This window comes from Cervus elaphus, chromosome 26, assembly GCF_910594005.1.
Source record: "Cervus elaphus chromosome 26, mCerEla1.1, whole genome shotgun sequence".
NCBI lineage: Eukaryota > Metazoa > Chordata > Mammalia > Artiodactyla > Cervidae > Cervus > Cervus elaphus.
The window spans coordinates 48,348,260-48,371,782 of NC_057840.1; the positions used below are offsets into that span (position 1 = coordinate 48,348,260).

At 53.7% G+C, this 23,523-nt stretch overlaps 1 protein-coding gene across 2 annotated transcripts in view; it reads left to right on the plus strand.

Moving 5' to 3' along the window:
* Positions 1–1,315: 1,315 nt before the first annotated feature.
* The window catches only part of KIF25 (kinesin family member 25), a 43,662-nt gene continuing 21,454 nt past the window's right edge, over positions 1,316–23,523 (plus strand). For both annotated transcript variants that reach the window (XM_043888440.1, XM_043888442.1), the window contains exons 1-7: positions 1,316–1,405; positions 7,974–8,039; positions 12,314–12,406; positions 14,651–14,789; positions 15,253–15,359; positions 17,437–17,525; positions 20,385–20,421. In XM_043888440.1, coding sequence (XP_043744375.1) covers positions 1,334–1,405; positions 7,974–8,039; positions 12,314–12,406; positions 14,651–14,789; positions 15,253–15,359; positions 17,437–17,525; positions 20,385–20,421 — 603 coding nt within the window. In that variant the 5' untranslated portion in view covers positions 1,316–1,333. The remainder of the gene's footprint in view (positions 1,406–7,973; positions 8,040–12,313; positions 12,407–14,650; positions 14,790–15,252; positions 15,360–17,436; positions 17,526–20,384; positions 20,422–23,523) is intronic.

The following is a 23,523-nucleotide window of genomic DNA, read 5'->3' on the forward strand; positions in this document are numbered from 1 at the left end:
TTTCAGATTCCTTTCTCATTCTAGAGTGCTGAGCAGAGTTCCCTGTGTTATCAGTAGGTGGTAGGTCCTTGTTAATGATCTGTTTTAAATATAGCCGGGTGGACACTGGGAATTTTTTTTTTAACAGTATAAAACATTAACAAAAAGAGAAAAACACTAGCTTAACTGTGCGGCCAAAAGAATAGCCTGCACCACCCCCACCCGCAAACGTTTCTCTGCAGGAGGCTGGCTCCAAACACAAGGGCAGCCTCGGGGGCAGAGTGTCGACCAGGCTCCACCAGGCACACCAGATCTGGGAGGTGAGGCCTAGCTGTTGGGCCATCGCGGTCGTGCCGATTCCCGTTGTTTAAGGACCGTCACTTGGGTAACTGAGGATAACTAAAGCAAAGTGAAAGTCGCTCAGTCGTGCTTGACTCTCTGTGACCCCATGGACTACACAGTCCATGGAATTCTCCAGGCCAGAATACTGGAGTGGGTAGCCTTTCCCTTCTCCACGGGATCTTCCCAACCCAGGGATTGAACCCAGGTCTCCCGCATTGCGGGCGGATTCTTTACCAGCTGAGCCATCACAGACCATTAAAACTGTCCCCAAACCCCCCAGACTGGATACACTGTGATGTGTTTCTCTCCTGGTAGTGACAGCAGCTTAATTTGATCTTTGAAAACTCCCGCCGCGGCAGTTTCACCTCCTCCATCCCGGTCTCCTCTCAGGAAGGAGCCCTATCTCCTGCGGCAGCCAAAGGAACCATGGACCCCGTCCCCACGGATCAGAGATTCAGAGCGGGGAGAGGGGCCTGTAGGTGGGGCCGGCCGGCGGCCTCGGGCAGGGCCTCCGTCTCGAGGTCACGCTCCCGGGGGCACCCGGCGTGGAGGGCGCAGATCCCAGCGGTGGCCAGCTCATCTCGGTCATGCGTGGAGACGCCCCTCGGGCCGGGACGCCCCCAAGCCGCGGGGGCAGCACTTTGCTCAGGAGCTGCCGCAGCCGCGGAGCGCAGGGCGCAGGCCTGGAGGCAGCTCACCGCGCGGAAGGTGAGGGGCTGGGGGCCTTGTCCCCGCCGGCCCGGCCCGGAGCCTCTAGAGCGGTGTCCACCGGGCCCTGGGGCCGGAAGAGAGACCTCCGCGCTCCGTCCATGCGGCCGCGCGCCCGGCGGTCACTGCTTCCGGGCAGGTGTGGGCCGCGCGCCACGGAGCCCAAACCCCTCCCGCCCGGACCCCGCCCCCCCGCGCCCCTACACGTGCACCTGCGCGCCCCTCCCCCCCCCCACTCACTCCCACCCCCCACCCCCCGCCCCGCATCCCCTTGGCGACCAGCCAAGGCTCACAGACCAGGGCAATGCCCGTGCGGGGCGGCCGTTGGGGAAGCTTCTGGGAGCTGCGGGCGAGGCAGCTGCAGCGTCAACTGCAGGTGAGGGACCCGGGACCCCAGGCCACCTGCACCCCACCGCCCCTCAACTCAAGAGGCCGCGCAGCCCGGGGGGGGGGGCGGGGGCGGGGAGGGTTTGGGCGGATCCGTGAGCTGGAAATGGCGGGCCCCGCCGTGCCGCCGGAGCTCCACGCCCGCCCAGTGCCAGCGCTGGGCATCCCCGCCTCCCCGCTCCCTGCCTTCCCCATCACCACCCGCTACGGGGCCTCACCGCACCCCTAAGGGTCTTCATGTCCTCCCTCCAGGGACGCCTGTCTCCCTCCACGCCCCATGCCCCACTTACTGTCTTCTGAGCCCTGGGCTAAATGTCAGAAGTCAGGCAAGAGGAGTAGGCTGTCTCACCTGCCCTCGGGGGATACGAAGTTGAGGAAGAGGAATATCGTTGTTGTTCAGTCGCTCAGTCGTGTCCGACTCTTTGAGACCCCATGGACTACAGCACACCAGGCCTCCCTGTCCATCACCAACTCCCAGAGCTTGCTCAAACTCATGTCCATCAAGTCGGTGATGCCATCCAACCATCTCATCCTCTGTCGTCCCCTTCTCCTCCTGCCTTCAATCTTTCCCAGCATCAGGGTCTTTTCAAAATGAGTCAGTTCTTCGCATCAGATGGCCAAAGTCGTAGAATGTCAGCTTCAGCATCAGTCCTTCCAGTGAATATTCAGGACTGATCTCCTTTAGGATGGACTGTTTGGATCTCCTTGCAGTCCAAGGAACTCTGAAGAGTCTTCTCCAACACCACAGTTCACAAGCATCAATTCTTCCGTGCTCAGCTTTCTTTATGGTCCAACTCTCACATCCATACATGACTACTGGAAAAATCATAGCTTTGACTAGATAGATAGATTACTTTGCTGACCTCTGTCAGCAAAGTAATGTCTCTGCTTTTTAATATGCTGTCCCTTTTCTAAATCCAGCTTGAACATCTGGAAGTTCTCCTTTCACGTACTGTTGAAGCCATGCTTGGAGAATTTTGAGCATTATTTTGCTAGCATGTGAGATGAGTGCAACTGTGCAGTAGTTTGAACATTCTTTGGCATTGCCTTTCTTTGGGATTGGAATGAAAACTGACCTTTTCCAGTCTTGAGGCCACTGCTGAGTTTTCCAAATTTGCTGACATTTTGGGTGCAGCATTTTCACAGCATCATCATTTAGTATTTAAAATAGCTCAACTGGAATTCCATCACCTCTACTAGCTTTGTTTGTAGTGATGCTTCCTAAGGCCTTCTTGACTTCACATTCCAGGATGTCTGGTTCTAGGTGAGTGATCACACCATCATGGTTACCTGGGTCACTGAGATCTTTTTTATAGAGCTCTTCTGTGTATTCTTGCCACTTCTTCTTAATATCTTGTGCTTCTGTTAGGTCCTTACCATTTCTGTCCTTTACTGAGCCCATCTGTGCATGAAGTGTTCCCTTGGTATCTCTGATTTTCTTGAAGAGATCTCTAGTCTTTCCCATTCTATTGTTTTCTTTTATTTCTTTGCATTGTTCACTTAGGAAGGCTTTCTTATCTCTCCTTGCTATTCTTTGGAACTCTGCATTCAAATGGGTATATCTTCCTTTTCTCCTTTGCTTTTCACTTCTCTTCTTTTCTCAGCTATTTGTAAGGCCTCCTCAGACAACCATTTTGCCTTTTTGCATTTCTTTTTCTTGGGGATGGTCTTGATCACTGCCTCCTGTGCAGTGTCACGAACCTCCGTCTATATTTCTTCAGGCACTCTGTCTATCAGATCTAATCCCTTGAATCTATTTGTCACTTCCACTGTATAATCGTAAGGGATTTGATTTAGGTCATACCTGAATGGCCTAGTGGTTTTCCCTACTTTCTTCAATTTAAGTCTAAATTTTGCAGTAAGGAGCTCATGATCTGAGCTACAATCAGCTCTTGGTCTTATTTTTGCTGACTGTATAGAGCTTCTCCATCTTCGACTACAAAGAATATAATCAATCTGATTTTGGTGTTGACCACCTGGTGATGTCCACTTGTAAAGTCGTCTCTTGTGTTGTTGGAAGCAGGTGTTTGCTCTGACCAGCGCATTCCCTTGGCAAAACTCTGTTAGTCTTTGCCCTGCTTCATTTGTCCTCCAAGGCCAAACTTGTCTGTTACTCCAGGTATCTCTTCACTTCCTATTTTTGCATTTCAGTCCCCTATAATAAAGAGAATGTCTTTTTGGGGTGTTAGTTCTAGAAGGTCTTTAGGTCTTCAGAGAACCGTTCAACTTCAGCTTTCTCAGTGTTACTGGTTGGGGCATAGACTTGGATTACCGTGATATTGAATGGTTTGCCTTGGAAACGAACAGAGATCATTCTGTCATTTTTGAGATTGTGTCCAAGTACTGCATTTTGGACTCTTTTGTTGACTATGATGGCTACTCCATTTCCTCTAAGAGATTCCTGCCCACAGTAGTAGATCTAATGGTCATCTGAGTTAAATTCATCCTCACAAAGTAAATGTCAGCTCGGAAAGGAACTGACGGGGCTCCCGGGTGTGGTCTGCCGTTCTGGTCCAGCCCCCGTGGGCCTCACCTGGGTCTGGGAGTGTCTCCTCAGAGCAGGTGGAGCTGAGTCCTGGGGAAATGCGAGTGGGGTCAGGGATTGAGGAGTGACCTGCCCCGGGGGTGACCTGAGCGGGGCTGCGTGGTGGGCAGGGTGGCCCGGGGCTGGCGGCAGGCAAGGCCGTGAAACAAACCTCAATAACTTGAAACAGGCAGAAATCAGATGCAATACATTATCTTATTGCAATAGAGGGAAGTCAGGAATTTATGACAGAGAGGACTTTGATAAATTCACAAATATGTAAAAATTAAATAACACACTTCTAAATAACCAACAAATTAAAGAAGAAATCCAAAGGGAAATTGGGAAATATTTTGAGATGAATGAAAATCAAGGTTCTACACACCAAAATTTATGGGATGCAGCCAAAGCAGTGCTTAAAAGGAAATTTATTTAAACACCTATATTTTAAAAAAGGTAGATCTCGTGCCAATGACCTAACCTTACCTCAGGACACACTGGATAAAGAAAATGAGACCCACCCGAGCAGAAGGATGGAAACACTAGAGATCAGAACAGAAATAAGAGGAACAGACAAAAGGACAGCTCTAGAGAAAGTCAGCAAAACCAGAAGCTGGCTCCCTGAAAAGATGAACAAAACTGACAAGTCTTTAGCTTGATGGAGAGAAGACTCAAGTTAATAAAATCAAGAATAAAAGAGGGCTTGACTGCCAACCTTGCAGAGATAAAAAGGATTATTCGAGAATACTGTGAGCAACACTGCGGACTGATTAGATACCTGGGATGAAATGATCAAATGCTTTAAAGACAAAACTACCAAAGCTGATTCAAGAACTAGAAAATGTCAACAGAGCTGGAAGAAGTAAAGAAATTAATAAATGAAAAAAACCCTCACAGAGTAAAACCCAGGCCCAGGTGGCTTCACTGGCAAATTTTACCACACATTTACAGAGGAACTCACTCCAGTCTTTCACAAACTTCCAAAAAATAAAAGAGGAAGGGACACTTCCCGCTCCGTGAGGACAAAATCACTCTGACACCAAAGCCACACAAAAGTACCTCAAGGAATCTACAGAGCAGGATCTCTTATGAATGTAGATTCAAAAAATTTTAACAAGGATTGGCAAGCTGAATCCAGCACTATATATAAAGGGTCATACATCATCACTAAATTGCGATTGGATTTATCCCCAAAATGCGAAGTTGGTCTAGCAAAAAGAATCAGGTAATGTAATAAACCACATCACTAGAATAAAGGCCTAAACCTCCATCCTTATTTCAACCGACCCAGAAAAAAGCATTCGACAATATTCAACTCCCCTTTGTGAAAAAGCACTCGGCCATCTAGGAACAGAGAGGAATCCATCAACCTGATAAAGGGCACCTGTGCAAACCCACAGCGAACGCCAGGCCTTGTCCTTAATGATGAACAAGAGGCAGGTGCTCATTGTCCCCGCTTGTGTCCAATATCATCCTGGCAGTGTTAGTCATGAGGATTAGATAAGATAATGTGGGGGGGGGGGGACGGCATGTGTATCAGGAAAGGAGACTACCTGTACATGACACGATCATACACAGAAAACCCTGAGGAATTCACCCCCCACCAAACCACCTAAAAACTATTAGCTCTAAGAAGTGAGGTCAGCTATGGTTTTTCCAGTAGTCATTTAGGGATGTGAGAGTTGGACCATAAAGAAAACTAAGAGCCAAAGAATTGATGCTTTCAAATTGTCGTGCTGGAGAAAACTCTTAAGAGTCCCTTGGACTGCAAGGAGAGCCAACCAGTCCATCCTGAGGAAATCATACCTGAATATTCATTGGAAGGACTGATGCTGAAGCTGAAACGCCAATACTTTGGCCACCTGATGCGAAGAGCTGGCTCATTGGAAAAGACCCTGATGCTGGGAAAGATTGAAGGCGGGAGGAGAAGGGGACGACAGAGGATGAGATGGTAGGATGGCATCACTGACTCGATGTTTATGAGTTTAAGCAAGCTCTGGGAGATAGTGAAGGACAGGGAAGCCTGACGTGCTGCTGTCCATGGGGTCACAAAGAGTCAGACGTGACTTTGCAACTGAACAAGATGAGCTCAGCAAGGTGGTGGGATACATGGTCAATACACTGAAGCCAGTGATGTTTCTACTCCATAGCAACGAGTGGTATCAGCAAAGGTAACCAGATGCTTTGGAGGAAATTTACCCCCAGAGGGTGGGTAAGGCTTGCCCTCTGAAACAATGGTCGGGGCCACCAGCCACCAGGCACGTCCAGACCAGACCCCAGCGAGGTGCCGCTGCGCACTCCCTGGAGGGTTGTCATCGGAAAGACGAGGGGAGCTGGGGGGCCGGAGGAGCCGGAGTTCGCACAGGCTGTGGTGGGGGTGTGAAATCGATGCAGCCTGGCATTTCCTCCATTGGCTGCAGACGGGTCCTGCGCGCCGTGCCAATCCTAGGGCACGCTCAAGCGTGAGGAGAGTGTCCTCTGCAAAGGGAGGGACTCTCAGAGCAGCCCCGTTCCTCACAGCCCAAGAGGGGAGGCCACCCTGCAGGCCCTCAGCTGATGAGTGGACAGGTGTGGCCCCTCCGAACAATGGAATCATATCAGGCAGTAAAGAAATGAGAAGCTGAAACATGCCGCGATGCGGTTATGCCTTAAAACCGTGGTGCTGAGGGGAGGAGGCTGTCACAGAGGCCCCCTTGTCCTGTGATTCCATCTACTTACAGTGTCCGGAACTGGCCGGAATGCAGGAGCTGGAAGTGAGTTAGTGGTTTCCCGGCGCTGAGTGTGGGGAGTCAGGGGTGATGCTGTGGGTCTCTTGGGGGTGATGAACGTATTCTAAAGTTAGTTTTGGCGATGGTCGCACAACTGTAAATGTACTTAGAGCCTCTGAATCGTCCACTCAGCTGGGCGAGTGGTGTGTGAGCTGTCGCTCAGGACGGCTGTGGTTGGGGGCGGGCGTTGACCACGGCACCTGTCGAAGTAAGAGCTGGTGGGATCTTAGGATTAAGCGAACTCTCAGGGAAATATTTGAGGCGTTATATTTTACGAGGTAAAACTGACTGCATGTGATAACAGAAATCTAGATGGCTCCAGGTTTTGGGTTTTCTCAGCAGTCACAAAGAGCGTGTCCTGAACTCATCGGGTTCCTTGTGAGCCGCTCGTCAAAGCCTGGGGGAAGGAGGGCTCCCCAGCGGGAGGGCCCCGCCTGAGCCCGCCTTCCCGGGGACTGGCGCTGTCCTCTCCCTCAGGCCCCCAGGAGCTGGCCCGCTCAGCATCCGTGCATGGCTGATACTGAGACTCCTCCGCCCAGAACTCTGCAGCTCCCTCCTGCCTGCTCACGCCTCCCTCGCGGGCTCGGGGAACCCTCGCCGCTGTGCCTCAGGCTGGCCGGCCTTCTCTCTGCGCCTCCGCTTGCTAAGTCACTCCTGCCGCGGGGCCTGTGCACGGGCTCCCCCCTCCGCCCCCCGCCCCCCCAGGGAGTGGCCTATCCGAGCTCCCATTGCCTGTTTCAGCTCTAGCGGAGCTGCTGCTGTCTCCTCTCACCGGCTCCATCCATGGGCGCGTGAGTTACCCCACGAGGGTGCTGACTCCACAGCCCCTGGAAGGTCCCTGGCTACACAGTAGGTTTCTAACAAGTGTATTTTGAATAAGTGAATTAAAGGACAGAAGCAGTGGGTTTTGATGAGCAGGGTCTGTGGAGCCCTGCCTTCCCAAATTGAATGTGCCCACCGTGACCTGGAGAACTTACTGAAATGCAGACTTGGGTCCATTTGGGATGGGAGGGTCCCAGATTCTGGGTTTCTAGCAAGCCCCTAGCTGCTGGTCTGGGGCTCGCACCTGGGGCCCAGGGTCACAGAAAAGGGTCTGGGGGTCCATCGGGGCCCCAGGTGTCCCTCCAGCCCACTGCCGCCTGCCCCCTTCCTTGCCAGCCGGGAGCTTGCACCCTTGTGCATAAGCCATCATTCTGGGGGTGGCGGCGGCTGCTGGTGAATTTCACTGATGCTGGTCATTTTGCTTTCTGGATCCTTGGTTGCAGGCCAAAGAGGAGAGAATAGTTGAGCTGGAAACGGAGAATGCTCTTCTTCACCTGAAACTGGCGGAGGTAATACTTTTACGTGTCTCGGGGTTGAGCTGAATTACATCCGGATTTGTTTCAGGCTCTGCAGAAGAAAGTGTTGAGATGCTCTTCTTCACCCAGCAAGGACCCTTTAAAATACCTTCTTATGCTGAACCATCTGTAGGTCTGATTTCTTATTATCTCTGTGCTCATGAGTATTTAGGGAGTAGTAAGTTAGCAAGGTGCCTGTGCTTTTAAAGCCAGCTTTATTGAGGAATCACTCAGGTACCAGACATTCACTCAGGTGAAACGTACGGTCTGGTGTTCAGTAAGCTCACGGCTACAATCCCACCACTGCAGTCAGCTGTGGACCTCTCCCTTTGGCCCCAAAGATGAACCTTTGTATGATTCTACCCACATCATCTGCCTCCCTCACCAAAGCCAGAAAAAAAGGAGGCAGGGCTCAAAGCAGCTCTGCCCAGCTTCTCTTGCAGATTTGTCCTTCACTTTGACAAAGAGGGAACACAAATGGGGAATGCTGGGGGATCCTGCTTTGTCTTATTCCTACATGACTTGCCGTGGCCACCTTTGGTCAGCTGCAAAGTGGCCCCCGGAGATGTCAGTTCCCTCCCGATTCCAGACGCTGTGGACGTGACCTTGACCAGGGATAAGATCTCTGCAGACAGGATTGAATTTGATGTGGGGCCGACCCTGGGTTATCTGGGGAGCCTCGGTGCCTTCCCATGAGTCTGTGTAGGACGGAGGCAGCAGTGACGGAAGACAAAGAAGGGAGATGTTTAAGACACTGACTCGAGGACGGGGACCCAGCCACATCAGGACCAGACGGAGGGGGGAGGGCTCCCTGAGCCGGAGGGCGGGCAGCTCTGCCCTCGCCTGGGTTGGAAGTCTGGCCTCAGGACGGGAGAGAAAACAGTGGCGCGGTCGTAGCCCCCCAGCTTGTGATGCGTTGTTACGGCGGCAACAGAAAACCGGCACACCCGCATTAAATAACTCCTGCTCCCTGGAGGCTCTCCTGAGCATCCCCAGGGGAAGCAAGCTTCAGACTTGGCTCCCCGCAGATAACCCTGTCGTTTCACTGAAAAAATGTAGTCACGCTGAAACTGCCTGGTAATTTAGGGTGAGTCACACTAGCTTTAAACAAAGTGCTTGTTAATTTATTAGCGCACCTTCAAGTCTGTGGTCTTCTGGTGCTTCTGAGCACACCTGTGGTGTGGCTTGTCTTGGCCACCAGCCGGCCTGAACTGCTGGAACATGACACCCTGAACCCCATCTGCGGCATTTCCCCAGCCTCAGCGTCCTGGGCTTGGGCCGCCCCCGGCAGGTCACTCTACCTGGAATCCCTTGTGGCCGGGGCTGCTCACCCCGGAGAATAAGCTTGAGCTCATGTCTGGGGTTTTCATGAAGGTCTGCAGTGTCACCGCACATTGTTCTTCGGCTGCTCAGTCGTGTCCGACCCTCTGTGACCCCACGGACCGCGGCACACCAGGCCTCCCTGTCCATCACCAACTCCCGGAGCTTGCTCAAACTCATGTCCATCGAGTTGGTGATGCCATCCAACCATCTCATCCTCTGTCGTCCCCTTCTCCTCCCGCCTTCAGTCTTGCCCAGCATCAGGGTCCTTTCCAATGAGTCAGTTCTTTGCATCAGGTAGACAAAGTATTGGAGCTTCAACTTCAGCATCAGTCCTTCCAATGAATATTCAGGACTGATCTCCTTTAGGATTGACTGGTTTAATCTCCTTGCAGTCCAAGTGACTCTCAAGAGTCTTCTCCAACACCACAGTTCAAAAGCATCAATTCTTCTATTTGGATCAGATGTTCTCCCAGTGGGGGAGCTTCAGAATACCAACCATTTTTCCAGTTTCTCTTTGAGACATTTTTTTTGCTTGTTTTACATGTAAGATCATTAGATATAGAATGTCAGATAGAGCTTGTAAAATTTCAAGCATGTGTAAGTCCCTATATTCTTTTCTGAAAATTGACAGAGAAATCTCAGTCTCCGTGGCCACCATCCCGCGTACCCTCACAGCACCCCGACACCATTGGCCCAGCCCCTCGGCCTCGGTGGGAGCAGACTGTGTGTGTCCACACCGGTGTGTCCAGCGCTCAAGGACTCTGCCCCGAAATGGTGCTCTCGTTTCACCCCCTGCCGCGCAGGCCCGGCTGTCGTCCCAATGGCCGGATCGAGTCTCCGGTTCCCGCGGGCCTCCCGGGACTGACCCTCCTGGGTTCAGGCTCACAGTCGCCCATGAGCCCCGTGTCCTTTGCCTGGGTGGGCCTGTGTGTTCGTGTTGATCTTCACCCCGCCTGACTCCTGCCTCTTTCCGTCTCCCTGGGGTTCGCCCTCCCTGAGAAAGATCCGAAGCCGCCTCCCCACTTCCCCAGCCTCTGCTCCTCCGGCCGCTGCCACACGGCCCCTCGTGCCGGCAGGGCGCTGGCCTCCTGCTTCAGCGGGGGCTTCCTGCCCTCCAGAGTCTGTCACCCGTGTCGGCTGCGTCCCCTGGCGCTCCAGGCAGGGCTGCCCTTCCTGCGAGCCCAGCTGCTCAGCTGCTGATCCCCGTCCCCTGGGTGGTGGGCCTCTGACGAGGGCTCAGCGTCTGGTCCCGTCTTTGCTCGATCCTGCCCGCCTCCCGGCTACATGTGCCCTGTTCCAAGCACACGCCTCGGGGCCTCTGTTGGGGCCTCTCCTGCTGCTGGCATTACCTCCCGTGTCCCCTGGGCCCCCGCCCGGGGGCCAGTGTCCCACCAGCCAGCTGCAGGCCCCCAGCACACGCTCTCCGGACAGGACGGGCCTGTGTCCGCACCGGGATGTCCCACTGGACCCCCGGCCATCGCCTCTGCCCTCTGCCCGCCCCCCAGAAGATGAGCAGCAGTTCCCGCTAATGAAGTGAGCACGCACCCACCTCTTGTGTGGCTTCTGAGCTGTGTGTATCCATCCCGGGCGCGTGGAAAAGTGGGGTCATGGGTGGTTTAACCACATGTTCTCACTACATGGGGACGTGTGCTTGCTGTTCTGGGGAGAAACTGCAGCGTTCGCTGGCTCGTGAGGACGTGGTGTGAGAGCGCAAACACCTAGTTAAACCCCATGGGAGTCAAACGGATCGAAGGAAAACCAAAGCTGTCTGTGCCCAGGACCTCACCGCACCTCCCCGCCAGCGGCTCAGGCCGGGTCCGTGTTTCCGTCCCATCCTGAGCCTTTGACCCATCGCTGTTCCCAAGGTGATGCTCTGCCGCCCAGACCACGAGGGCCCGCCGGCCGCAGTCGGAGCGCCTTGCCCCCTCCCCCCGTCCTCCCCGCAGGCGCCGGCGTGAGCTTTTGGAACCTGCACCTCGGCTGCAAGTCGCCCTGTGGGCCCCTCCCCCGCTGTCCCCCCAGCCGCGGGCTGACCCCCTCACCTCAGGCCTTTCCAAGCGCTGCTCCCGCCGCACCCGCCCTGCCCCTGGGCCCTGCTCGCCCAGCCTGGTCCCTGAAGCTTGCTTTGGTGGCTGGTGCCGTGCAGTCCCATCACTTCATGACAAATCAACGGGGGAACAGGGGAAACAGTGACAGACTTTGTTTTCTTGGACTCCAAAATCACTGTTTGCAGCTGCAAAGTGACTGCAGCCATGAAATTAAAAGACACTTGCTCCTTGAAGAAAAGCAATGACAAACCTCAACAGCGTATTAAAAAGCAGAGATATTACTTTGCCTACAAAGGTCTGTATAGTTAAAGCTATGGTTTTTCCAGTGGTCATGCATGGATGTGAGACTTGTACTATAAAGAAAGCTGAGCACCGAAGAATTGATGCTTTTGAACTGTGGTGTTGGAGAACCCTTGAGAGTCCCTTGGACTGCAAGGAGATCCAACCAGTCCATCCTAAAGGAAATCAATCCTGGATGTTCATTGGAAGGACTGATGCTGAAGCTGAAACACCAATACTTTGATACAAAGAGTTGACTCATTGGGAAAGACCCTGATGCTGGGAAAGATTGAAGGTGGGAGGAGAAGGGGGCGACAGAGGATGAGATGGTTGGATGGCATCACCAACTCGATGGACATGAGTTTGGGTGGACTCCGGGAGGTGGTGATGGACAGGGAGGCCTGGCGTGCTGTGGTCCGTGGGGTTGCAAAGAGTCAGACACGACTGAGTGACTGAGCTGATGCCCTGTGGCCCCTGACCTTGCCCTCAGCTTGGGCAGCGGCTCCTTGTGGGCAGATGGGCGCCCTGTGGACAATCCAGAAGTATCTCCCTCAGAGAAAAGGCCCCTGTGTCTGTCCTGATGCTCCAAGTTGTCTTTTCCTCTTTTCTGGGCCACAGTCCCGGGAAGTGACTGGAAGGGACCACAGGGCAGAGACGCCCCGGCGAGGATACTCAAGCTCGGCCCTGACCCGGCTCCGCCGCGCCGCCCAGGTGAGGACTCCCAGGGTCTGTCTTCACTCGCGGGAGGGGCGTTCATGTTCAGTCGAGAGAGTGGTTGTTTTCTGGGGAATTGTGTGAGTCGTGCCTGTCAAAACAGACGTGCTCAGCATTCATGTTATGAGAGTTTAGTTGACTGACAATGTCATGTTAGTCTCCGCTGTACCGAGAAGTGATTCACGTACATATGGACGTTCGGGTTTCTAAATATTGTTTTCCCTTGTGATTTATCACGGTGGATCTGCTCTTTTTTAAATAACTTTGTCTATATTCGTCTGTGCTGGGTCTTCGTTGCTGTCTGGCCTCTTCTCCAGCTGTGACAGGCGGGCCCCTCCCCTGCTAGAGACTGTGGGAGCCCCTGGGTCTCCCCAGCGGCAGCTCGAGCCGGGATCCGCGTGGCAGCGGACGCGAGACGCAGTGCCTGGGCTCCGCATTGCAGCGGCTTCTCTTGCTGTGGAGGCAGGCTCCAGGGCGCACCAGCCTCAGTAGCCGCGGCTCCTGGGCTCGGCAGTCGCAGTTCCCAGGCTCTGCAGCCCGGGCTCAGCAGTCGCGGCTCACGGACCTTGCTGCCCTGCGGCATGTGGGATCCTCCCGAGCAGGCATCAAACCCTTGTCTCCTGCACGGGCAGGTGGCTGCTCCACCACTGAGCCACCGGGGAAGCTTGATGATCTGCTCTCGTGGAACTACAAGACGCCTTAGTTTTAGGAAGCGAAGCCCCTCAGCGTGTTATATGTAGATTTTCCATTACTGGCGACTGGCTTGGTCTTGTTTATTAAACTACGCAGTGATTACCGTTTTTATCATCAGTAGTGGAGACAGCTCACTGTGGGCCTTCTGCTTTCCGGAAATGAATAGAAGGCAAAGCCTCGGAGCAGGATTGAGACCTCGTGCAGAGATAGGAGAGAGACGGGTTTTGGCCACGAGGTGAAGTGCTGCGTTTACCTGCTTGCGGAATTTCACACATCACAGTTGCTCTCACTTACGCTTTGCGTCAAATGTTAGAAAACTGGCTTGTACACATCTGATTAAATGGCGTTAGTACAGCAGATTATCCAAGAGAGCACCTCCTTTAAAACCACCGTGTCTCCTGACAGGAGCTGGGAAGCATAGACACAGTCCACTGGCAATTCTCCAAGGTGGACGCCTTTGGAGCGTTGTTCACCTTTTGTTACAAACAGTGTGACCGGGTAAAGATTAGAAGGAAAAAAGATCATCATTACAACAATAGAAACACCATCTGTAAATAGGATTAATTTGCCCTTAGGGTGGTTTTTTTTCCACCCGCCCCCCACCCCAGCATGAACTGCATTAGTTTATTTAGAGTGGGTTTGTAAGGAATTAATTCTTCATTCTCTTCCAACTGGGTAAAATTAATCCATCCTTCAATGAAGTATATAACTTTATGTGCATTCCATAAAGTAAAAATAATTTAATCCAATTTAGTTTTGATGGTTTATGAAAATGTTTCCTAAACAAACTGAAACGGTCTCCACTTGATAGCCAGAAAAGACTTAACAAAAGGAACAAAGAACATGTATCTCAGTTCAGTTAGGGTTTCATGAGTTAAGTGTTTGGTATTAAAGAGTAGCACCTCGGTTGTTTCATTCCATGGACTGGTTTTCAAGCCAACACACCTTCAAGTCACTTCAGGAAGAAAGACCGCACCTTCTGTGGAGGACACTGTCTAGTCGGGCTGCTGCATTGTTCCCGGGGCTCTGGAATCCAGTGTTTGTGTGCCTGGAATTCCGCTGCGCACATTTATAACCCAGGCGGGCATTGTTCTCCCGCCTGGGGAGTAGATTAGAGCTTTGTTCCCGGGAGGGGAGCCCCGCATCGCAGGAAGTAAACAGCAGGCGGAAAAATGTCCTAGGCGAGCTCTCCACTGGGCCGCGGGCTGCGCTTCCTACGGAAGCTGGCGAAAGGCCTGATTTTCTTAAGTGCTTCAACTGTGTAAGTGTGTAAAGTCACGCGGGCTGCTTTGCGAAGTGCAGACCCCAGGTCTGGGCTCAGAGTGTCTGGGAGTGAGCCGGGCGTGTCTGTCACTGAATCTCACGGCTGGCGAGCCTGCCTGGGTCTGGGGTTGAGGGCGTCGGCTTGAACAGATTTGGGTCGTGATCGACCTGCGTGTGGTCGCGTCGGGGTGGGCTGTGTCCTCACCCTGGGGAAGTCCTGTGAGTGCGCTGTGACGAGCAGCAGTCATGCCCATCACCTTAGTTGTGCGGGTCCTTGTTTTGCAGAAGCTGAAACGAGAGATGGAGGCGCTTCAGTCCTCTTCTCGGGGGCTCCTCCAGAGTTACCGGGAGGAGCATCGGGACTGTCTTTCTGAGATAGTGCGGGCGATCCAGACGGCCCAGCTCCACCACGAGGCTCTGCTGGGTAAGACGGACCCCGACCGAAGACATGCTGGTCCACGTGGAGGCGGGGGCCCCGCAGGCAGCGAGCAGCCCGCCTGGGGCCGGGGCGTCCAGCCCCCTCAGTGCTGGGGGCCTGCGAGCTTGTGGGCAGGGCTGAGTCCCTGTTCTCTGGGTGACCGCTTGACCTCTTGACCTTAACCTCTGGCTGAACAGGGCCCTCTGTGTAAGGGCCCCCACCATGGCGCCCCAGGAACCCACCCTGTGCCCCCCACCCCTGTCCACACCACGGAGCGGGCCGCCAGGATGGAGACGAGTGTCCACGGCCACTGTCCTGAGACCCAGGGCCTTTCCCGAGGCTGGCACAGGCTGTCTTTTGGGTGCCCTGGCTGCCGAGGGCCCAGCCTGCAGCACGCTGGGCGCAGGGCTGTGGAAGGGGCCGGGCCCTCCCCTCCGAAGCCACTCCGATGGGGTGACCTTGCCTGCAGCGGCCTGGCCGGCGGAGGCGCGGCGTCTGGAGCGGTCCCTGCGGGACGTGACTGAGCGCTGGCGGCGGGAGCAGCGGGAGCGGCGGCGGCTACAGGAGGCCCTGGCGGTGGGTGACCGTCCGCCTGACCCCGACCACGGGGCAGCGTGGCGGGGTCCCTGTCCCCTCGGGCCGCCACCTCCCGGGTCCTCTGGCCACTCTGTGGGGGCTGGGCTGGGCTGGGCCCCCCAGGCCAGGGGGGGCGGCGTGGGGCCGGGAGGTGACCGCCCTGCACCTGGGGGACCTTCGGGCGGGGCAGCGGGCGTGGGTGGGGGTGCGGTTTGCAGAGGTGGAGACCCCCAAGCAGGACTGGAGCCCGGTAAAGCCTGAGCCGCCTCTGAGGCGCTCGCAGGCACAGGGGGCGGGCCCTGCCTCCTCGCCAGCTCTTGTCCACCCAGCCAGGGTCTGTGCAGAGGTGACAGCCGGACGCGGCCCTGGGGGCATGCTCTGGCCTCCGCCCAGACCCGGACTCTTTGGGCCCTAATTACATGTGACTTGATAGAAATAAGCAGGCAGGTTGATGACGTTTGAAGATACGAGTTTGGAAGGAATTGATCGCAGACAGGTTGAACAGCAAAATATTTCAGCAGGCTGCACCTGGCCTGTCCCCAGAATACCGGGCACTTGGAGCGGGGACTGGGTGTGGTCCCCTGTACTGACAGCGCCGCCTCGCTGGGCTGAGGTCCGATTCCAGGCAGACCAGCACATTAGGGCCCATGTCTCCCCGCACCCCCTCCCCCAAGCCGCCGTTACTGTTGTTACTAGGGGACTCTCTGGCCGACCTGCAGTACAAGCTCAGGTGACAAGTCCCCTGGGGTTGCTGCCCCTTGGCCTCCAGGCCCCTCTGACCTGCCCCTGGCTGCCCAGCTGTCCTGGGAGGTTACGCCTGTCACTAACAGGTGTGAGAAGCCCTGGGTCACTGGTGGTCACCCTTCAGCCGCCGCCTCCCAGCGTCCCCCGCCTCATCCAGCGGCCACCTCTCCCCAAGCCTCTTGTGTCCCACGGGTCCGCACAGCTCCCTGAGAAGCCGCGGCTTCTCCCCCGCACCCAGATTTCCGCCCTGGGGTGTTTGTGGGCGTCTGGCAAGTCTGCAGCTATTTTTCCTGCACTCCGGGACTGTCTCCAAAGGCTGAGGGGCTGGGGAGGAGCGGACGGCTCCAGAGTCCCCGGGGCACCAAGGCATGGGGTGTCCGTGGAGTCCTGGTGGGAGCTGGCTGTTCATGTCCATGGCTGCCAAGGAAGCTAGTGGTTTGCCCGGCAGTGTAGACAGAAGAGCCTCTGAGTGTAGAGAAGGAGGGGGCTCGCTCCGCCTAGAGACGTGCTTCTCGTCCCCAACACGACACTTCAGGAAGGACACAGACGGGCTGGGTTGATCTCAGCCGTGTCAGGAGGACGGTGGACGTGCCCTGGAGCAGTGAGGGCTGGCAGGGTGAGCAGGCAGGGAGGTTTCCGGGGGACGCAGGAGCAGGGCTTCCGACAAGCTGGTATGTGGGAGAGGAAGGGCCCCTTCAGTGTGACCCCTGAGTTATCAAAGGGCCGCGGGTCAAAGACTCCAGCAGAACCACATAGCAGTGACTCAGAGCTCACCCAGGAGACAGGACCTCCCCGTTGGAGGGATCCAGGCACAGCCCGGCAGAAGCGTGGCCATGTCCGTGGGGCTAAACTCAACACGATCTTGCCGTGAATTCCTAAGATAGCGAGTGCATCAGCTCTGTGGGCCCCCGGTGTGCGGGAAGGTGTGGCTTCCGCGCTGTGCTAGGCAGAGGTTCAGGGGCTTATTCTTCGTCTCTATTTCTGCATTGTCTCTTCACACCTACCCCTGGGAGGGTCTGGGTAACGAGCCACATTTCAGAAGTCTTCTCAAATCCCTGAGAGATTAGCCCAGGGTGCTGTTACACGTTAGTGACTTGATGCACACAACCCAGTGGTAATCATTTGCCACGTGAGCAAATGTAAGAGTGAATTTTTTAAAAATTTGAGATGACACAGACGCTCCCTGTTCCGTGGGGGTTTTCTCCCATGTCGAGGCTTGGTGGGAAGTCCAGCGCTCATGTCTCGGGGAAAGTCCTCAGCAGATGCTCTTCTAGGAAATGGTCCCTGGGTTCTGCATGCTCCCAGGCTCATGGTAAACCACCTCCTGCTTCAGGAGCTGAAGGGCAACATCAGAGTCCACTGTCGAATCCGCCCTCTGCTGCCCTTCGATGACGAGGCTCAGGAGCCGGTCTCACAGAACAGGTAATCTGCTTCTGCACTGTGTGTGTGCATGTGCACGTGTGAGTGTGCACACATCTGTATGTGCATGTGTATATGTGTGTGCACATGTATATTTATGTGTGTGCGTGCATGCATGTGTGTGTGTGTGGTATGTGTATTATGTACACATGTGTGTGTGGTGTTGAAAGGTTATTGCTGAACCACGAAAGACGCCAGGATTCTTGACTTCTGGAGGAGAAGAATTCAATCTGGGGCCAGAGACGAGGCTTGATCACGCAGAGCTTTTGTGTGATGAAGTTTTATCGGAGTATAGAAGAGATAGAGAAGGCTTCTGACATAGACATCAGAAGGGGGCAGAAAGAGTGCCACCTGCTCGTCTTTAGCCGGATGTTATACAGCTACTAGCAGGCTGCTAATTGGAGAAAGGAAATGTCTCAGAACTCAGAGTGGCACCAGGCCCCTCACCCACAACATGCTTTGAGCTAACATTGGCACAAGGTAAGTCATCCCAGGCCATAAAACAATTGACATGAATCTTGAAAAAAAGGCAGGTTTCCGTACAAATATTTAGTTTTATTAGCATAGATTAGGAGAACAATGTATGAGTGTAACACACTGGTTTGTCAAGTCCATTCTGACCCTTTAGGTGGGACTGACTTGAAGACAGAGTCTAGAGTAAATACATAGTACATTAACAGAGCTTGAGACAAACATTTCCATAAGAAAGATGCATTGGTTACCTCAAGGTTTGAGAAAAGTTAAGTTCAGGTGGAACCAGGTGTCATTATGGCAACACAAAATTTTAAGAGAAACCTCTTTTTAAATTTGTATAGAGAAGGGGAAAAAATATAACACTAGTTTGTTTCCTTCTGCCGCTTAAGAGAGAGAGAAAAACTGTGACACTTGCAGCCTGCTTCCTCCGTTTGGAGGCCCCTAGCCTTCCTGCCTGTTACCCTTTCAGTGTGTATGTGTATTGTGCACACACGTGTGGTGTGTGCATGTGCATGTGTATATGTTTATGCATGTGTGTATGTGTATGTGTGGTATATATATTGTGTGCATGTGTATTGTGTACACACGTTTGGTGTGTATGCGTATTGTGCACACACGTGTGTGATATGTGGTGGTCTGTGTATGTGTATTGTGTGCACATGTGTGTGGTGTGTGTGGTGTGTGTGGTGTGTGCACATGTGTGTTGTGTGTATGTGTATTGTGTGCACACGTGTGGTGTGTATATGTATTATATGCACATGTGTGTGGTCGGTGCATGTTGTGTGCACATGTGTGTGTTGTGTGTGTTGTGTGCACACGTGTGTGTTGTGTGCACACATGTGTTGTGTGCACACGTGTGTGGTGTGTGTTGTGCGCACATGTGTGACATATGTGTTGTGTGCGCACATGTGTGTGTTTAGGGACGAAGCACAGAAGTGGCACCCCCCCTCCTATGTTCTGGTCTCTGGATGAGGCCCTCTTCTGGGTGGAGCTGATTTGCCAAGATGAGTGAGTGGCAGTCGCTCTGGAATGTGCCTGAGCGTGGCCAAAATACCTGAGCAAGAAAGAGAGGGGTCGCAGGAGCCCGCTGCCCAGGCGGCCGTCGGTGGTGCAGGCCAGCTCCTGCTGGTCCTTGCCCTCTGGTTCCCCCCAGAGGCCCCTCAGAGGTCAGGGGGTGGTTACTGCTGACTCAGCACTCCTGACTGAGAGAAAGTGTCCCTGGTGATGAATGACACAAAATTACCTGAAATTCATCTCCTTGAAAATCATAATCCTGACTTTTCCTTCTCTCTCCGATGAAGTAAATGCCCGGTGGTCGTCTCCACTGGGCGGCCCGTCGGAGCAGCTCCCGGCTCTGGGCCTCACCTGGCCCGCGTCCCGCTCAGCCCGCAGTGGCCCCTGCTCCGCCGGGTCGGGCCAGGCCCACCCGGGGGCTCGCGGTGACCGCTCCCGCCCGCCCCGGTGACTGCGCTCACCTCAGGGCCCGCCCCGTGCCCTGCCCACACTTGGTTCTTCTGTGAAGGCCCGTCCACTCTCTCCTCTCTGCACGTGCTACAATGTAGTGCTTGGCTTTGGAGGGCCTTTAGAAAGCCCCAGTCAGTCCTGTGGTGTGAAACTAGTCTTGGCAGTGGGGCGGCCTAGCTCTGCAGTGCGGTCCAGCAGCCAGTGGTCCTGAGACGTGGTGTCTCCGTGGTGCTCCTGGGGTGGTGTTTGCAGGTGGCCGCGTCACATTATTAATCTGCCTCTGTGCGCCCTGACAGGGTCACTTCCTGCCACACGTGGTCCTGTGACTAAATGAATTAAAGTTAAGTGATCTGGACGCGTAGCTGCTCAGCTGCTCCGGCCGCGTCTCAGGCGCCCTGCTGGACAGTTCATCATCGCAGAAAACTGTCAGACGGCACTGCCTGGGGATGCCCAGCCTGGCAAAGCTTCCCGAGAGGCGTCATAAACCATGTCTCCTCTTCTTCTTTCATTTACGGTTACTTACTTTTAGCTCTGACACGTGTCACCTCTCTCTGGATTCGTATTCCAATACTGCCACTCCCGAGGGCAGAGACCTTGGCAGGCCTTTCTTTCTGTCTCAGTCACCCCCAAGCTCCTAACCTCAGGCTGTGTGTGTGGGAGGTATTTACACGTAGACGTATCTGTCACACAACACAGCTAGAGAATGCAGAAGTACCAAAGAGGGCGTAGGTATGCGAGGAAAATGTGCCAAGATAAGGTGGGGGGGGGGGTGGAGGTGAGGAAAGGATAGAAAAATGGAGACCAAGATGCAAGATGCCAGGGACCAGAAGAGAGGGAGCTGGAAATGAGCCCGAAGTCTGAGAGACGGGGACGCGCAGAAGGAGCTCCATCATAATGTGTCTTCAATGTTGTTTTATCCCTCAGCTCCCTGTCCGGAGGCGTGGTCCACGCAGTCGATGACGTGAGTGAATTCTCCTTACACTTTGTATCTGGGAGCGTTCCGTTTGACGGTTCACATATCCCACACTGAGTGGGTCAGAGGCTGAGTGAATACGAAGCAATCTCCTCCTTTTTTATGCTTTCTTAGTTACTGTTTCTGTTTCTTGATTCTATCAGATGTGGGATTTGTGAGGCGTTGGGTGCCTTTCCCATGCAAGCCCATAAGGCTGCTCGCCTGCAGCTCTAAGGGAGGGAAGCCACCCCCCTTTCATTAATTCTCCAGCCCCCACGTCAACCCGTACACGCTGAGTCCTAATATTTGCAGCACAAGGAAAGAAATGCACGTATAAAGCAAATAGAGTTAAGCATGAACTTAGTGTACTTTTGAAACAGATACCTCTGTTATGAACGCATGCATGTGTTTCCCCTTTAAAGCCCCATTTTCCTTATGTTTGAGCTTCCCTGGTGGCTCAGCTGGTAAAGAATTCGCCTGCAATGTGGGAGACCTGGGTTCAATCCCTGGGTTGGGAAGATCCCCTGGAGAAGGGCTACCCACTCCAGTGTCCTGGCCTGGAGAATTCGATGGACAGGGTAGGCCATGGGGTCGCAAAGAGTCGGACATGAGTGACCGACTCTCACTTCACTTTCTCTGCTCACGTTTATCTGTCGAAAAGGCCAAGAAGCAGCAGTGGGTGCAGGGCAGTGGGGTTCCTTGAGCAGTCGTGGGTCACGGGTCCCGACGAGCCCGGGGCAGGGAAAGGGAAGGGTCTGGACTTCCTGTCAGAGGACTCAGAGCCTATTTAACAGAGCGCCCATGGGTGTCAGACGGAATGATGGAACTTAGGAAGTGAAGGACACAGATCAAAATAACATATTCCCATGAAAACCTTCAGTTCATAGCTGTTATTATTTTTAGATCTCGTTGATCAGCTTGTGAGAATGCTGCGTGTCGGTCGTTTATTCTAAGACATGATAAAGAAAGAAGGAAACCTCGTGTGGCCCTTCCTGATGAAACACATTTCAGGGCAAATGCATCACTGATGAGGGAAAGTTCTTTATGGGAGATTCTAGTGAATAAACCCAGAAAGTGAAAAGCGTCAGTCACATCTGACTCTTGCGACCCCATGGGCTGTAGCCTGTCCATGGAATTTTCCAGGCGAGAGTACAGGAGTGGGTAGCCTTTCCCTTCTCTCGGGGATCTTCCCGACCCAGGGATTGAACCCGGGTGTCCTGCATTGCAGGCAGGTTCTTTACCGTCTGAGCCACACGGAAACCCAAAGATGCTGGATGAGGGTCCTTTATCCTGCCTCATCCAACTTTGTGTGTGTCTGAAAGTCCTGTAAATAAAAGTTTTAAAAAATGTTCTAGCTGTATTATGACCATCACAAAATGAACTGCTCCAGTTTTAGCTCCTTTATTGATCATTTTCATTGAACATGAAAGTCCAGGCCCTTTGGAACAACGACCTCTTGGAGGGTGACCCTGGGTTGCATCGATTGCTCTCAATCTCGGCGCTTGTCCGCCCGGCCCGTTGTCTGAATCAGTTTTATTGTGATAACATATTGTAAACTTGAGCAACCCTTTTTGCTTTCCTTTTATTTTATTATTTTAAAAATAATCTCTTTTTTTTTTTTGGCCTCACAGTCAGGCATTCGGAATCTTAGTTCCCTGACCAGGGATGGAACTCTGCTCCCTGCAGTGGAAGCACAGAGTCTTAACCCCTGGACTGATAGGAAGTCCCAGCTTTAAACTTTTTAAAGTAGTTTCAGTTAATGGAGTGATACCTTAATTTTTTAAAATAAAGAAACCATGAAAATTGTTGTAGCTGATTATAAAATTCCATATAAAATAAGCATTTTAAAAATTCCATGCTTTTCAGTACTTTTCCTTCTATTGTTCAGTGCCTTGTAGGCTGCCTTTAGGACGAGTGTCATGGGGTTGAGCAGCAGACCAGCTCATCCTCGTTATTAGGAGTGTGAGTCAAAGGGAGTCCTCGGGACCACACCACTGCCCCCACCTCCCTTTCTAAGTGGTTAAGTTACTGCCTTTCCTGCGTCTCCCCAGCTCTGAGTGCATCTGGTCCATGTGGGGAGCTTCCCGTGGGGGGACATCCGCCCCCAGCCCCGCCCCCAGTGACGGGGCTCCCCTCTGTGGCTTGTTTACATCTTCATCCTCCTTGTGGTCCCCACCTGTCCTGGCAGATTCCACTGAGTCTTCATACTCGGAACTTCGAGGGTTTAGGAAAATGTTTTATCCATCAAGATGAGATAAAATTTCTTTCCATTGGGGCATTTCAGATTGTGCTTTAGGAAAGCAGCAGAATCCAAGTCATTTTTCAACTTCACTTGACCCGTCTGTTAAAGGACTTCCTGTCACTGAATGTGCTGAAGACGCGAGTGGTCTGCCCTGCGACCCTGGAACTCTGGGCTCCCGCATTGTGCTTTTATTTTCAGGAGTCTAACGAGAGTTCGCGTTTGTCCTGGGCGCGTAACGCAGCTCTGCGTTTCTTTTTTCTGGCTGCACTGGGTTTTTGTTGTGGCTCGTGGGTTTAGTCGCCCTGCAGCAAGTGGGATCTTGGTTCCTGGACCAGGGATCGAGCCCGTCTCCCCTGAATTGGAAGGTGGACTCTTCACCGCTGGACCACCAGGGAAGTCCTTTAGAGCTTGATTTCGATTTGTGATCCGATTCCACATTGCAGGGTTCTGGATTCAGCCTACAAATAAAGCTGGAAGGGTTCTGGATTCAGCCTATGAATAAAGCCCGTCTCAGACGGAGTCAGCTTCTATGCCAGCTCTGGGTCACCAGGGCTGCCCATTGCGTCTTTGGTTTGGTTTGTTTGTTTGATAATCAGATGCAGAGGAAGAGATGCTGGCTTGGCCGGGAGTGTGAGATGGCCCATTTGCGTCTCAAGCACAAATGCTCCAGAGTGGCTTCTCATTGACCCTCCGATGGCTGTTAACCCCACCCCACGCTGCCTCAGGGCCTGGCACACGCCCTTCCATCCTGATGCCCGCCCCCCACCCCCGGCTCATCACCTACCCATCCTCAGCACACAGTGTGAGCATCACGGCCTCAGGGGGCCCTTCCTGCCGTCCGGCCCAGCGAGGACGCTCTCCCTTGCAGT